This window comes from Hevea brasiliensis, chromosome 13 (genome assembly GCF_030052815.1).
Source record: "Hevea brasiliensis isolate MT/VB/25A 57/8 chromosome 13, ASM3005281v1, whole genome shotgun sequence".
In the NCBI taxonomy this organism is placed as follows: domain Eukaryota; kingdom Viridiplantae; phylum Streptophyta; class Magnoliopsida; order Malpighiales; family Euphorbiaceae; genus Hevea; species Hevea brasiliensis.
The window spans coordinates 2,985,839-2,998,876 of NC_079505.1; the positions used below are offsets into that span (position 1 = coordinate 2,985,839).

The 13,038-nt window shown below is 34.9% G+C and overlaps 1 protein-coding gene across 6 annotated transcripts in view; it reads left to right on the top strand.

The window, feature by feature from the left end:
* Positions 1-13,038, top strand: part of LOC131168949 (uncharacterized) — a 56,439-nt gene that overhangs the window by 14,484 nt on the left and 28,917 nt on the right. For all 6 annotated transcript variants that reach the window (XM_058131663.1, XM_058131657.1, XM_058131659.1 and 3 more), the window contains 4 exons: positions 2,048-2,243; positions 3,679-3,936; positions 5,959-6,105; positions 6,932-7,013. In XM_058131663.1, coding sequence (XP_057987646.1) covers positions 2,048-2,243; positions 3,679-3,936; positions 5,959-6,105; positions 6,932-7,013 — 683 coding nt within the window. The remainder of the gene's footprint in view (positions 1-2,047; positions 2,244-3,678; positions 3,937-5,958; positions 6,106-6,931; positions 7,014-13,038) is intronic.

The following is a 13,038-nucleotide window of genomic DNA, read 5'->3' on the forward strand; positions in this document are numbered from 1 at the left end:
CCATTGATGGCTTCCACTATAAAATAGAAATATAAGACAAAAAAAAGGGAGATAAAAGAAAGATAAAAAATGGCTGGTGATCTAACTCCCAGGATGACTTCCGTGCAGATAACAATTCTGCCCTATATTACCCAATTCTTTCCAAATCCTTCTGCTCTATTCTTAATCCCTTATATTCTGTTTTGCTCCCATTACAGTAACTGCTCTCAGCCACGTGTTCCTTCCTCCTTATTTCTCTCCAACGTCCATTTCCAGCTGTGTAGTACTCTCCTTGTCTATTTGCAGCAGTGTAGTACACTCCTTGTCTCTTCCTTCCTTCCTCCTTCTAGTATAAACTTTGAATGGTCTTGGGCCAGAAAGAGTAATAGCACCTGGGCCTGCTGAAACAAAAACATCTCTATCAAATTTCATGCTATAACCACCTCCTTGCCATTAGTGCCTCTCTTGAACCTTCTAGAGTATACTCTGATATTCTTCTGCCCATGCAAGTTCTTTTGCTGCCTATCTTCCACATCCCACATTGATAGTGTAATGAGCAAATTCTTTGCATCTTTACTAAAGCCAGTGACCCCAAGAGTATCCTGGCTAGCACTTTCAGTGGGTGGGCCCATTTTATTGTGATGGTGTTTGATGTACCCAGGGCTGCAGGCATGCTATGTATTTTGAATTTACAATGTACCAATCTGTGGTTGTGTCTGTTTTGCCTTAATGATGATGCTAATTGTTAAGCCTTAAATTGTTTTGGTTTGTGGAAGGGTGGATTTTGTAGCATTACACCTCTCACATTTGTAGTGTAGTGGGCAGATCCTTGGTATTTTTATTAGAACCATAGGCCCGTGTTGTTGCAAATGCAAACTTGCAAAGGTAGTAATCTATGTTACCCATTAGAGTGATGTAGAATTAAGCAAAGAGAAACCAAAAGGCAAAGTAAGGACAACAAATTATCTTAAAAGTTTTTCATTGGTAGTCCTGCAATAATGAATCCTTTGAAATATATTTTTAAAGTATTATATTCTTTATCTTTATCTTCATTTGGGTGATGATGTAAAGTTGATGATACTTCCCTAGTTATATATATATTTTTTTTGGTGGGGATTTTATATTTTTTACTTGCCTCTCCATTGATCTTACAACAACAAAAACAACAACTAAGCCTTAATCCTAAACTAGTTAGGCTATTTTGATTTAATTTTCATCTTTTTGTGATTTTTTTTTTGTTGGGAACTTTTCTTTTTTTTTGGGGGGGGGGGGTGTATGTTATGCAACTTCCTGCTTGGGACATCATTGAAAAAAATTGGAATTTATTCTTATTTAGGAGTTCTACTTTTGAGAAATTTATTTGTTTCCCTGTTTAGTGCAAATAAGGAATTTTTTGTTTGTGGGAATCATAGTGATTTGGAACAAGCAAAGGGAAAACAAAAACTTCTAGTTATTGAAAACTAACTATTTTCATTCAATCATCAGCAATAAATTAAAAACGAGAGAGTAGAGTCAAAGATATAATTTAATGAATTTCTAATAATTCTGAATAAACTTTTTAAGGAGTAAAATATAATTTGGTTATTACATTAACTTCTTTATGGGTGCTTACAGGGCTTTCAGAGTATCATTTTTTAATGTTATTCAAAATGATTGGAAGTGACTGCATGTCTACTTTTACTGTTTCTAACTAGGTTTTCCTTTGATTTTGACTATTCTATATCTTATCCTCCTCTTTGTAAATTCTCTAACCTGCTTCTTGAATTAAATTTATTTTCCCAAACAAAAGAAAATCTCCCTTCCACTACTGCCATAAAGAGGACTGATTGCCAGTTGGGAATCAAGTTAGTGCCTTTGTGGTGTCTAATGAATTCATTATTCTTGTATTAGAATATATTTATTGTAGCAACCACATAGTTATTTTGTCCTTTTTGTCTCAAGCATTACTAAACCCTGCCTGGAAACCCCTCCATATAGACATCATTGTAAAATGTTTTAAAAAAGTTGGAAATTATTCATTCTGCTTTTATTTGCTTCACGGCTATCTGATTTATTGAATGAAATGTAGTGAACGAGGAGATGTAGCTAGAGCCAGGTTATGCCTTTCTAAAGCTATAAGGGCAGATCCTAATGACATTGCACTTAGAGTTCTTCATGCATCTCTTTATGCTAAGCTTGGAGATTGCCAAAGAGCTGCTGAGTCTTATGAACAAATATCACGAGTTTGTCCTGAAGATGTTGAAGTGCTGAAGATATCTGCAAAGGTTTACTATGATCTTTTGTGTTTAACGCTTTATTTATTTAATTATGCTTGCTATCATATTAATGAATGGGTAGTCATTAGTGTGAGGACTATCAGGTTTGATAAAAAAAAATGAAGTCCCAGTCAGTTTATACCAAGGATCAGCCTTAAACAACTATCTTTTTGCTGTGGTTATGAATGGACTAACAAAATGTATAGGGTGTGATCTTCTACAGTTCATACTTTTTTGTTTATGACATAGTTTTGATTGATGAAACCCAATTTAAGCCAATTTAAGGTTAGCTAGGAGTTAGAACAATGGTGAAACACTTGGTTGTCTAAGGGATCTTGAACCAAGTAAAATGGCATAATATGCTTTGCTATTTTTTTAAGTTTATGGAGAACGAGATAAATGGGATTAAATTGGAGGAAGTAGGGGTTGTGAAAAGCTTCATTTTTGGTGGCTCTATTGTATAAAGGGATGCAGAGACTAAGGAGGCTTTACTAATAGGATTAAGGTAATTTGGTTAAAATGGAGAGGTGTGACTGGTGTATTTTGTGATTGTAAAATCCCTCTTAAGTTGAAGGGAAAGTCCTACACGTTTGTCTATGATTTACATTAGTCAATGTTGGGCAATGAAGAAATGTGTGACAAAATGGGTGTGCCAAAGATGGATGCTTGGAAACACAAGAAAGGACTACATGAGGAATGAGTGTATATCAGTAGGAATTTGGAAGTGGCAAGTGGAAACCTCTGAGGAGAATTTGAAGGATGGCCAATTTTGATGGTTTGTAAACTTTCGGCAGAAACAGATCTAAGTTACATGAATGAAGAAGATGAAAGTAGAGAAAAATAACCTGGCTTGAAGTGTTTAATAAGGATTTGTTGATTTAGAATTGTTTGACCTTAGTGAAAATATTGCCCAGGGCCAAGCCAAATGGAGGATAACAATCTATATAGCTGGCCTAATTTAATTGAGATTGAGGTTAAATTGAGTTGAGTTATGTTCCATGATTATTCTAGGACTTATTTCTAATTTTACGCAAATCTTGTCATGACTTCCATGAAAAGGGAAGGATGTCAGGAGACTAACGTGGTTGTTTTAGTAACATTATATGATTAAACAAAAACATATGAATGATCATGAATAAATCAGACTTTTCACTTAAATAAGGGAAGATAAAACTAGGTAGAAGTGGTGGAGAGAAGAAATCTAGGATATCCTGATTTCAGTACATCAATTTACTTGGATTTCTTTTAGTATAAAGCAATCTTAGAGAATTTAAATGTTTGCTGCTGAAGCTTAAGTTTGATGATCCTATTTTGACATCTTTCTTCTTCTTCTCTTCGGAAATTATCGTGATTTTGATTTTGTCTTATGTAATCCTTGCCTATTTCTTTTCCATTATTTTTTTGGTCTCCCAAGGATTTTAATTTTTTCTTCTTTTCATGTCAGTTGTATGCTGAATGTGGTCAGACAGAACGAAGTATCAGCATTTTGGAGAACTATCTTAAGGGTCATCCATCTGGAGCTGATTTTGGTGTTATTGATTTGCTTGCTGCTGTACTCATGGAAACTAATGCACATAATAATGCTCTTAAACATATTGAGCATGCTCACCAGGTTTACTATTCAGGAAAGGAAATGCCTCTACAATTGAAAATCAAAGCAGGAATCTGCCATGTTCATCTTGGAAATATTGAGAAGTCAGAGGTTTGTACTTCTAAACATTGCTAATTGTTTATATTGTTTAAATTCTTTTCTGCCTGAGTGTTGAATGAAATTAAAAAAAAAATGGTGATAAGGTGAGGAGCCAAAACAAAGTCATTTTTAAATTGTTTCTTTGCTCTTACCATGTCCAATTGTTAAATCACAGGTTTTCTGATGGATTTTTGAATGTTTAGTTCTTTGTCAATATGCTGTTGACAGTTCATTTATGATCTCAGACAGTCAGACCCCAAAATCTCTCATTTTCAAACCATACCACACTAGAATGCATCTGTAGGGAGGGTACTTAATCTATTTACTATTTTTTTAATATTTTCTAATTTATTATTTTAAATTCAGTAATTATGTATTCCTTAAATAGGTACTACAAAGGGGATTCCTAAAATATTTAGTGCTGCCTTACAAGGTCAAAGGAATAGGGGTGAAACATTACACTAGAAACATTTATTAGTGTAATGGTTAAGGGGGGGATTTGACGTCACAATTTCTCTCCTTTACGCTTATATTTAACATTTACAGGATATGATAGCAAAGAGAGTAAAAGATTGCAAACATAATAGGAGTAAAAATTAAGCATGTTTAGTTTGTATGTTTATGCTTTGTTGACAAGATAAACAACGGTGAAATTTGAGAATTTGAGTGCCACTGAGTGCCACTTTGGTTGTTTTGATAGCTTGCTTTTGTTTGAATGTGGATAATGCTAAAAACTTCTATGATTTAAAATTTCATGGATGACTCTGCTGAGCTGCTCATCCTTTTATTATTTATATATTTATTCATTTCCTCTGTTCAAAAGATAAATGCTCAATGTTGACTTGATAGTTTTCAAAGTTATTGGTAAATTTTTCCAATTATTTTGGAATGCCAAAATACCAAACGCATCTACAAGTATGTTTACTTGATTTGGGAAGATTTTAAATCATGGTTGCAACTGAGTTTGGCACTAAGGTGGTGTTGTGTTGAATGTACAAATTTTCCTAATATATTGATTAAATTGCACAAAATTACACTAGAATTTGTAATTTTGTGTATCCAAATAAAATGCTATATATGTATAGTATGTTGAGAAGTTAGCAAAAATTTTGCTAATCCATCTAATATTAGCAAAAATAGGTAAAAGAAAATAAATAGCTATGGAGTTATCTTATTTAGCATATAATCTTTGAACCAAATGAAGGAATGTCAAGAACTAAAGATCATCCTCAACTTTAGTGAAAATGTTAAATAGTTATGGTGGGATTGTGAGTTGGAGCCAAAAAAATGAAAAAAAAAAAGTTACATTACCAATGACGATTATGTAATGGTTGTGTTGTGCCCACTCATACGTGATTGAGAAATTGCTATAATGAAGTGCTGAATGATATAAGGCCCTGTTCGTTATGTTATGTAACGTCAGGGGAGAGTATTCGGTTTGGCTGAAAATTTTAGCAACTCAACTCAACTCAACTCAACTCAACTAAGCCTTTATCTCAAAAATTTGGGGTCGGCTATATGGATTCGCTTTCTCCACTCTAAACGATTTTGGGTTAAATTTTTTGAAGGAGGAACCAAACTGATGCAGTTATGAAGCAAACTGAACTAAACCAAAAACTGAATTAATTCATATGGTTCATCAGTTTTTGCTATAAAATATATATTTTTATGTTTTGATATATAGTATTTATATAAAAATTATATAAATATGTATAATTTGGTTTTGTTCTATGCGGTTATTTTATTTTATTTCATTTTAATTGTGAAAATAAATTGAACTAACTGAAAATTTTTAAAAACCAAAACTGAACTGAAGTAATGAAGTGAACCATAAAATTAACCAAACTGAAAAAACCAAGAAGTTTTGGTTTAGATGAATCTTGCAGTTCAAACTGAATAGTTCTTACCCGTCCAGTGGCTTTTTTTTTTTTTTTAAATTCCTTCATCAGAATACCACTTAGGGTATACCTTTGTTTCTTTTATCGTTCATGATGTATTTTTTGAGTTTCTGAATCTTCTTACATGGTTTTGTAGATTATTTTCAGTGATCTTGAATCAGAGAGTGACCCTAATCATGCTGGGTTGATTACGGATGTAGCTGATGCATTTATGAGTCTTGGGCACTTTCATGCTGCGTTGAAATATTATCTCATGTTGGAGTCAAATGCTGGGATAGAAAGTGTAAGGAAAACTTTAATAATTTTTTTCCCCTTATTTACCCTGTAAGATGGTGCATCACATCAAAATTTTCATTCTTTTTATGTGATTTTTCTTCCATCAAATAAGATGATTTGAGGCATATAGATGAGTCAACTTCTTTTGAGTTGTCTTTTATCATAGGATACGCTTTTGAGATTAGATTTTTGGTAGGAGGTATGAAAAAGAAAAGAATTTTCCTTAAATTTTGTCAATTGATCCAGAAAGATAAAGGGGGTTCTCACTTGTGCTCATGCTTATAATGCCTTTGAAAACTGGTTAATGAAGTGTGGCTTTATTAAACAATGTGGTGTTTTTGTCTGAAATTTGATGTAAGTTGTCAGCACAATTACGATGTGATGTGTCAACAATGGTAATTTAAGTTCGAAGTTGCATCCTGAACATCTGGTTCATTCTGTTATTAAGACGAATGAGTTGGTTTTCCCCTTTGTAGTTGGGCCATTGTTTTGCACTTCCTTTTAGTTCTGTACTTTGGGCTTTTGAAGCAATGTCCCTGGCTATTCAATGTGATTGGACAATGTTACGTTGTTTATTTTATTTTTAGCTTGGATCCATTTGGAGGACAATATTTTATACCATATTATATATTGTTTTCCCCCTAATTAAATGAAATATTCCCCCTTTCTCAAAATCAGAAGCCTCCAAACACAGAGTAAACACTTGAAGTGTCTGTCTGTGGTGTGCACATGTATATTCCAAATGTTGTTTTTACGTTGCATGCTCATATGTAGAGCATATGCCTTATTGTTGATTTCAGTCATTGTTGACTTCATGTTGCATTTTTCTCTAGGAGGGCTATATACAGTTGAAAATTGCTCAGTGTTACTTATCCTTGAAAGATAGAGTGAAAGCAGTTACGTTCTTCTATAAAGGTAATAAGAGGTCTTGACTCAAGCTTCCTTTGAAATCAGATTTCACAAGCACATTTTTGCAAACAAGAGAAGTTGCCATCAAGTATCATGGCATCCTATTATCAGTATTTCTCGAAGTTAATAAGCATAATTTTTGGGTTAATTACAAAAAAGGTCCTGAAATTCAGCTCAATTTCCAATTTGTCATGAAGTACAACTGTGGCTAATTAAAATTTATGTAGTTATATGGAAACTTAACTTTGAATATGGTCATTATAGAAGGACGTGTCAATGGAAAGATTAATCTATTGATAATAAATTACAAAATCAATCAATAAATGTATGTGGTTAATTCTTTTCTTTTCTATATCAAGTTAAACTTATATATCGTTATATGGATTTTATTGGCCCAAACATGATTACTCATAATAGCTAAAGTTTAGGATTTTTTTTCAAAGTGTGGGCCATATTGCAAATTGGGGAAAGTTCACAATTTTAACTTTCTAATCCTTATTTTTTTCCTAGATAAGGAGCTTAAAGCAGTTAGTTTTATCAGTGACCATATATTATCTTTGACCTGAAAACTGCTGGTCTGAATTTGATAGTATAGAATATGTTCTAATCCTACAGCCAAAACCAAGAACGAAAAAGGGAAAAAAAAAACACTGGATCTTAGCTTGATAGTGCTTTTTATTTTTTTGGTGTGCATTTTATATTGTTTGCTTGTTCAATAATTATTTTAGACATTGAAGGGGTTGTGTAATTTTTGGTTGATCTATTATGTTCTAATTTCATCCCATGATCTCATGGCTGATGCACTTGTTAAAGCTATTAATTTGGTATATTTAGTACCAGAAACATAAAACTATGGCTTCATTATTGTTCTATTTGAGCATAGAATGATCAATATGAATTGCAGAAGTAAGCCATATCAAATAAGCAACTGCAACAAATAACTTTACAAAGACACGGTGATGGATCATGGCAAAAAATTTTGGAAACTTCGACTGAGGCAGAAAAATAAAAGAGAAAAAAGGTAGTTGACAAGTTTGTGTGGAAGTCTACAAATGGTGGAAGCCTACAACTGGTTATATTCCACCTACAACTGGTTATATATATATATATATATATATATATATATATATATATATATATATATATTATCCTAACTGGAATGGGCTAGTTGTAGTGTCTTGGGTTTATTTAAGTCTTACTTTAATTTGGCATGTATTTCTAGTCTAGGAGTCATTTAGTATTTGATATTCTTAATTCCATATTTATAGTTCAGCCTGATAAGGATTATGAGTTTAAATCTCTATAGGAGGTTCTAATTTGTTTTGAATTTGCATATATTTATTCTTCTAATGCTTTATAGCATAGAATCAATACAACTCAACTCAAATCAACTAAGTTTATATCCCAAAAATTTGGAGTCGGCTATATGGATTCGCTTTATCCACTCTAAACGATTTTGGGTTATGTAGAAAGAGATGATTTTCCTTAATTTCAATTAATCTGTACATGGGTATATATATACAATTGATTCCTATAATTGTGTTCTACTAATTAGGAAGAAATCCTAAATAAGAAATCCTAAATAGGAATACAGAATACAAAATATACAGAGAAATAATATAGTGATTGACTTTCCATAATACTCCCCCTCAAGTTGGAGCATAGATGTTAATCATACCCAACTTGTTACAAATGTAGTCAATCCTAGCTCCATTCAGAGCTTTTGTGAAAATATCTCCTAACTGCTCTCCAGTTTTAATGTGTCCTGTTGAGATGATCTGTTGTTGAATCTTTTCACGAATAAAGTGACAATCAATCTCAATATGTTTGGTCCGCTCATGAAACACCGGATTAGAAGCAATATGGAGAGCAGCTTGATTATCACACCACAATTTCGCAGGCAGGGAGGTCTTAAAACCCGTCTCATCTAGTAATTGAAGTATCCACATTACTTCACATACTGATTGTGCCATGGCTCTGTATTCGGATTCAGCACTAGATCGAGAAACTACACTCTGCTTCTTGCTTCTCCAAGACACCAAATTTCCTCCAACAAAAACGCAATATCCAGTAGTTGACCTCCTGTCAACCTTAGATCCAGCCTAATTAGTATTTGAAAAACATTCAACATTCAAATGCCAATGATTACCAAATAACAAACCTCTTCCCGGAGCGCCCTTCAGATAACACAAGATTTGTCCCAAGGCTTCCCAATGAGCAACAGTTGGGGAAGACATAAACTGACTTACCACACTAACGGCATAAGCAATGTAAGGACGAGTGACTGTAAGGTAGTTCAATTTTCCTACCAATCTCCTGTATCTCTCTGGATCTTCAAACAACTCACTATCCCCTGCTAACAGTTATAAATTTGGAGTCATTGGTGCACCACAAGGCTTAGCACCTAATTTTCCTGTCTCTGTCAATAAATCGAGGACATATTTTCTTTGAGACAAGAAAATACCCTTCTTACTTCTCATAACTTTAATACCCAAGAAATACTTTAACAATCCCAAGTCTTTGGTCCGAAACTGGGTTTGGAGGAAGGTTTTAAGAGATGAAATACCTGAAGAGTCACTCCCAGTGATGATAATGTCATCCACATAGACTACCAGGAGAATTAGACCAGCCTCAGATTGCCTATAAAATACTGAGTGATCACACTTACTCTTTTGCATACCAAATTCCTGTACTGCTTCACTGAATCTCCCAAACCAGGCCCTAGGACTTTGTTTCAAGCCATAAAGAGACTTCCAAAGCCTACAAACTTTACCCAACTCCCCTTGAGCAACAAATCCAGGTGGTTGCTCCATATACACCTTCTCTTAAAGATCACCATGAAGGAAAGCATTCATGATATCCAATTGGTGCAGGGGCCAATCATATGTAGCTGCTAAAGAGATAAACAAGCGAACAGAAGTAAGTTTAGCTACAGGAGAAAAAGTTTCAGAGTAATCAACCCCATATGTCTGAGCATATCCTTTTGCTACAAGGCATGCTTTTAACCTAGCCACAGAACCATCAGGATTTACTTTTACTGTAAATACCTATTTGCAACCAATAGCCTTCTTACCAGTGGGCAAAGGCAACAGTTCCCATGTACCATTAGCATCTAAAGCCTCCATTTCCTCTTTCATAGCAACACACCAGCCAGGATGAGACAGTGCCTCACCAACAGTATTAGGGATAGGAACAGAGTCTAAACCGAGAACAAGAAGACAATTGATTATAAGAAACAAAAGAAGAGATAGGGTAAGTACATGAACGTTTACCTTTACGAAGAGCAATGGGTAAGTCTAGATCAGAATCATGATCAGTATGAGGTACAGGTTCTACCAACGAAGTAGCTGGTGGAGGATCTGAGTTAGGAATCTCTAATCTCCTGGAATAAACATGAACAACGGGAGGACGAGTAGGTCTAGAGACAGAAGGAACAGGCTGTGGGAGAGGACTAGACATTGGTTGGACAGTATATATTAAGAGATCATCCTCCTCCCCCTGACTCTCATACATAGATGATTGAGGAAAAAATGGAGTGGACTCAAAAAATGTGACATCTGCAGAAATAAGATAACGATTAAGAGTAGGAGAGAAACAGCGGTACCCTTTTTGCATCCGGGAGTACCCAAGGAAGACACATTTGAGAAACTTTGGATCCAATTTAGTAACCTGTGGAGAAACATCATGTACAAAACAAGTACAACAAAAAATACGGGGTTCAACAGGGAACAAAGATTTTGTAGGAAACAAAGCAGTATAAGGAATATCCTCATTAAGGAGAGAAGACGGCATACGATTGATAAAAAAACATGCCGTAGAAACTGCATCCGCCCAAAAGTGTTTAGGAACTTTCATCTGAAAAAGAAGAGCACGAGTTACCTCAAGAAGATGTCGATTTTTTCTTTCGGCCACGCCATTTTGGGATGGGGTATCCACACAGGAAGATTGATGAAGAATGCCATTTTGTGTCATATAAGACTGAAATTGTGCTGAAAAGTATTCTTTGGCATTGTTACTTCTTAATATGCGCACAGAAATATTAAATTGAGTTTTGATTTCATTACAAAAGGCACAAAAGATAGAAAATAACTCAGAACGATTCTTCATTAAATATAACCAGGTAACACGATAGTAATCATTAACAAAAGTAACAAAATAACGAAATCCAGTTTAGAAATGTGAACAAGAACCCCAAACATCGAATGAACTAACTCAAAAGGGGATGAAGCCTGTTTATTGACTCTAGACATAGAAGGCACACGATGATGTTTTGCAAACTGACACGACTCACATTCTAATACTGATAAAGACTGAAACTGAGGACATAGCTTCTTCATGGTAGACAAAGAAGGATGACCCAATTTACAATGAGCTTCAAGAGGTGTTAAGGTACTAGAGCAAACTAGAAACCGCGGTACATGATTTTTCAGAATGCAGAGACCACCTGACTCACGTTCTCTACCATTAATTTGCTTCGTTATAAGATCCTGAAACAAACACTGATCAGGAAAAAAGGAAACAGAACAATTTAATGTACGAGTAAGTTTACTAACAGAAAGTAGATTAAAAGAAAATTTTGGTAGACACAAAGCAGATGACAAAGAAATTGTGAAGTTGGGTTGTGATTCAGAACCCATGACACAAGAAGTAGAACCATCGGCTAAAGTAACATGAGGAAGTGAGATTAGAGTAAGCGGATAGAAGACTAGAATTACTTGTCATGTGATGCATCGCACTTGAATCAATAACCCATTTGGATGAGGAAGACACAAGGCATGTAGTGGATTTACGACTCGATGATCGCGATGTGAGAGCAGTAGGCTTTAGAGATGCACGATCTTTGGGAAAACTGTGCAAAATCCTCTGCAGATACCGAAATAGTTTTCTCAGAGGAAGATACTGTAGAATCCTCTGCTGCCATATTTGCCATCTGTGATCGCTGATTTTTTCTGTAAAGTTGCGGATAATTATATTTTGTATGGACAGGCTCATGGCAATAATAATAAATGACTCCTCTTAAGTCCTGATTAGAATCAGCCTCTCCATTACGCTGATTATTTCTGTTGCCTGTAATTCCTCTACTCCCTCTTCTATTACCCTGTTGTCCATTTGGATTACGGCTAATAAGAGCACTACTGGTAGGCTGTGAAGGTTGGGTGCTCTCTGTACGAAGGACCCGTGTGAACGTTTCATGCAAAGAGGAAATCTCGAGCGGAGAGAATCGAGATTTAGCGATCTCATACTCTGAAGGAAGGCCTGCAAGAAAACTCATAACAGCCAGTTGCTCTCGTTGGGCCTGCTGAACTTTCACATCATGATTAAAAGGCAACAATACATTAAGTTCCTCATATACCCGTTTAAAATTCATAAAATAAGCCGTGAGAGACTTATCCTCTTTCTCAGCCGGTAGAATGCCTTACAAACATCATAAATATAGGAGATATTTCCTTTACCAGAATACAAAAAATCTAAGTAATCCATTAATTCCTTAACAAATTCACAGTGATTAATTAAACTAATTACCTCACTGTGAATCGAGTTTTGAAGCTTCAAAAATAACCGAGCATCCTCTCTTAGCCAAGTTTGTTGTGTATCATCCGTAGGTGGATCTTTAGTAAGGTGATCATCCTTATCAATGCTACGCAAATAGACCCTAACAGTCTTACTCCACTCCAGGTAATTCGAACCATTAAGTTTGTGTTTCGTGATCTTAGTCATCACCGGAATCACATCAGAAATAACATTTTTGTTGTCTGCCATTTATTTAGACAAAAAAAAAAAACTAACCGAAACGCTAATTCAAAGTGCTTACAGCAGTAAAATAACCCAAAATCACAAATCAAGCAAATACTGAAATAGGATCTGAGAGCCAAACCTCAGAAGTCCTTTAATGATATACTGGATCAGACGCCAGCGATGTTGATCGGAGTTGAAAGCAGGGTCGGCGACCAAGGTCTCTCTCTGGTGGGTGGTGAGAACAAATAGTCACCCTATATAGATGACCTGCTCTGATACCATGTAGAAAGAGATG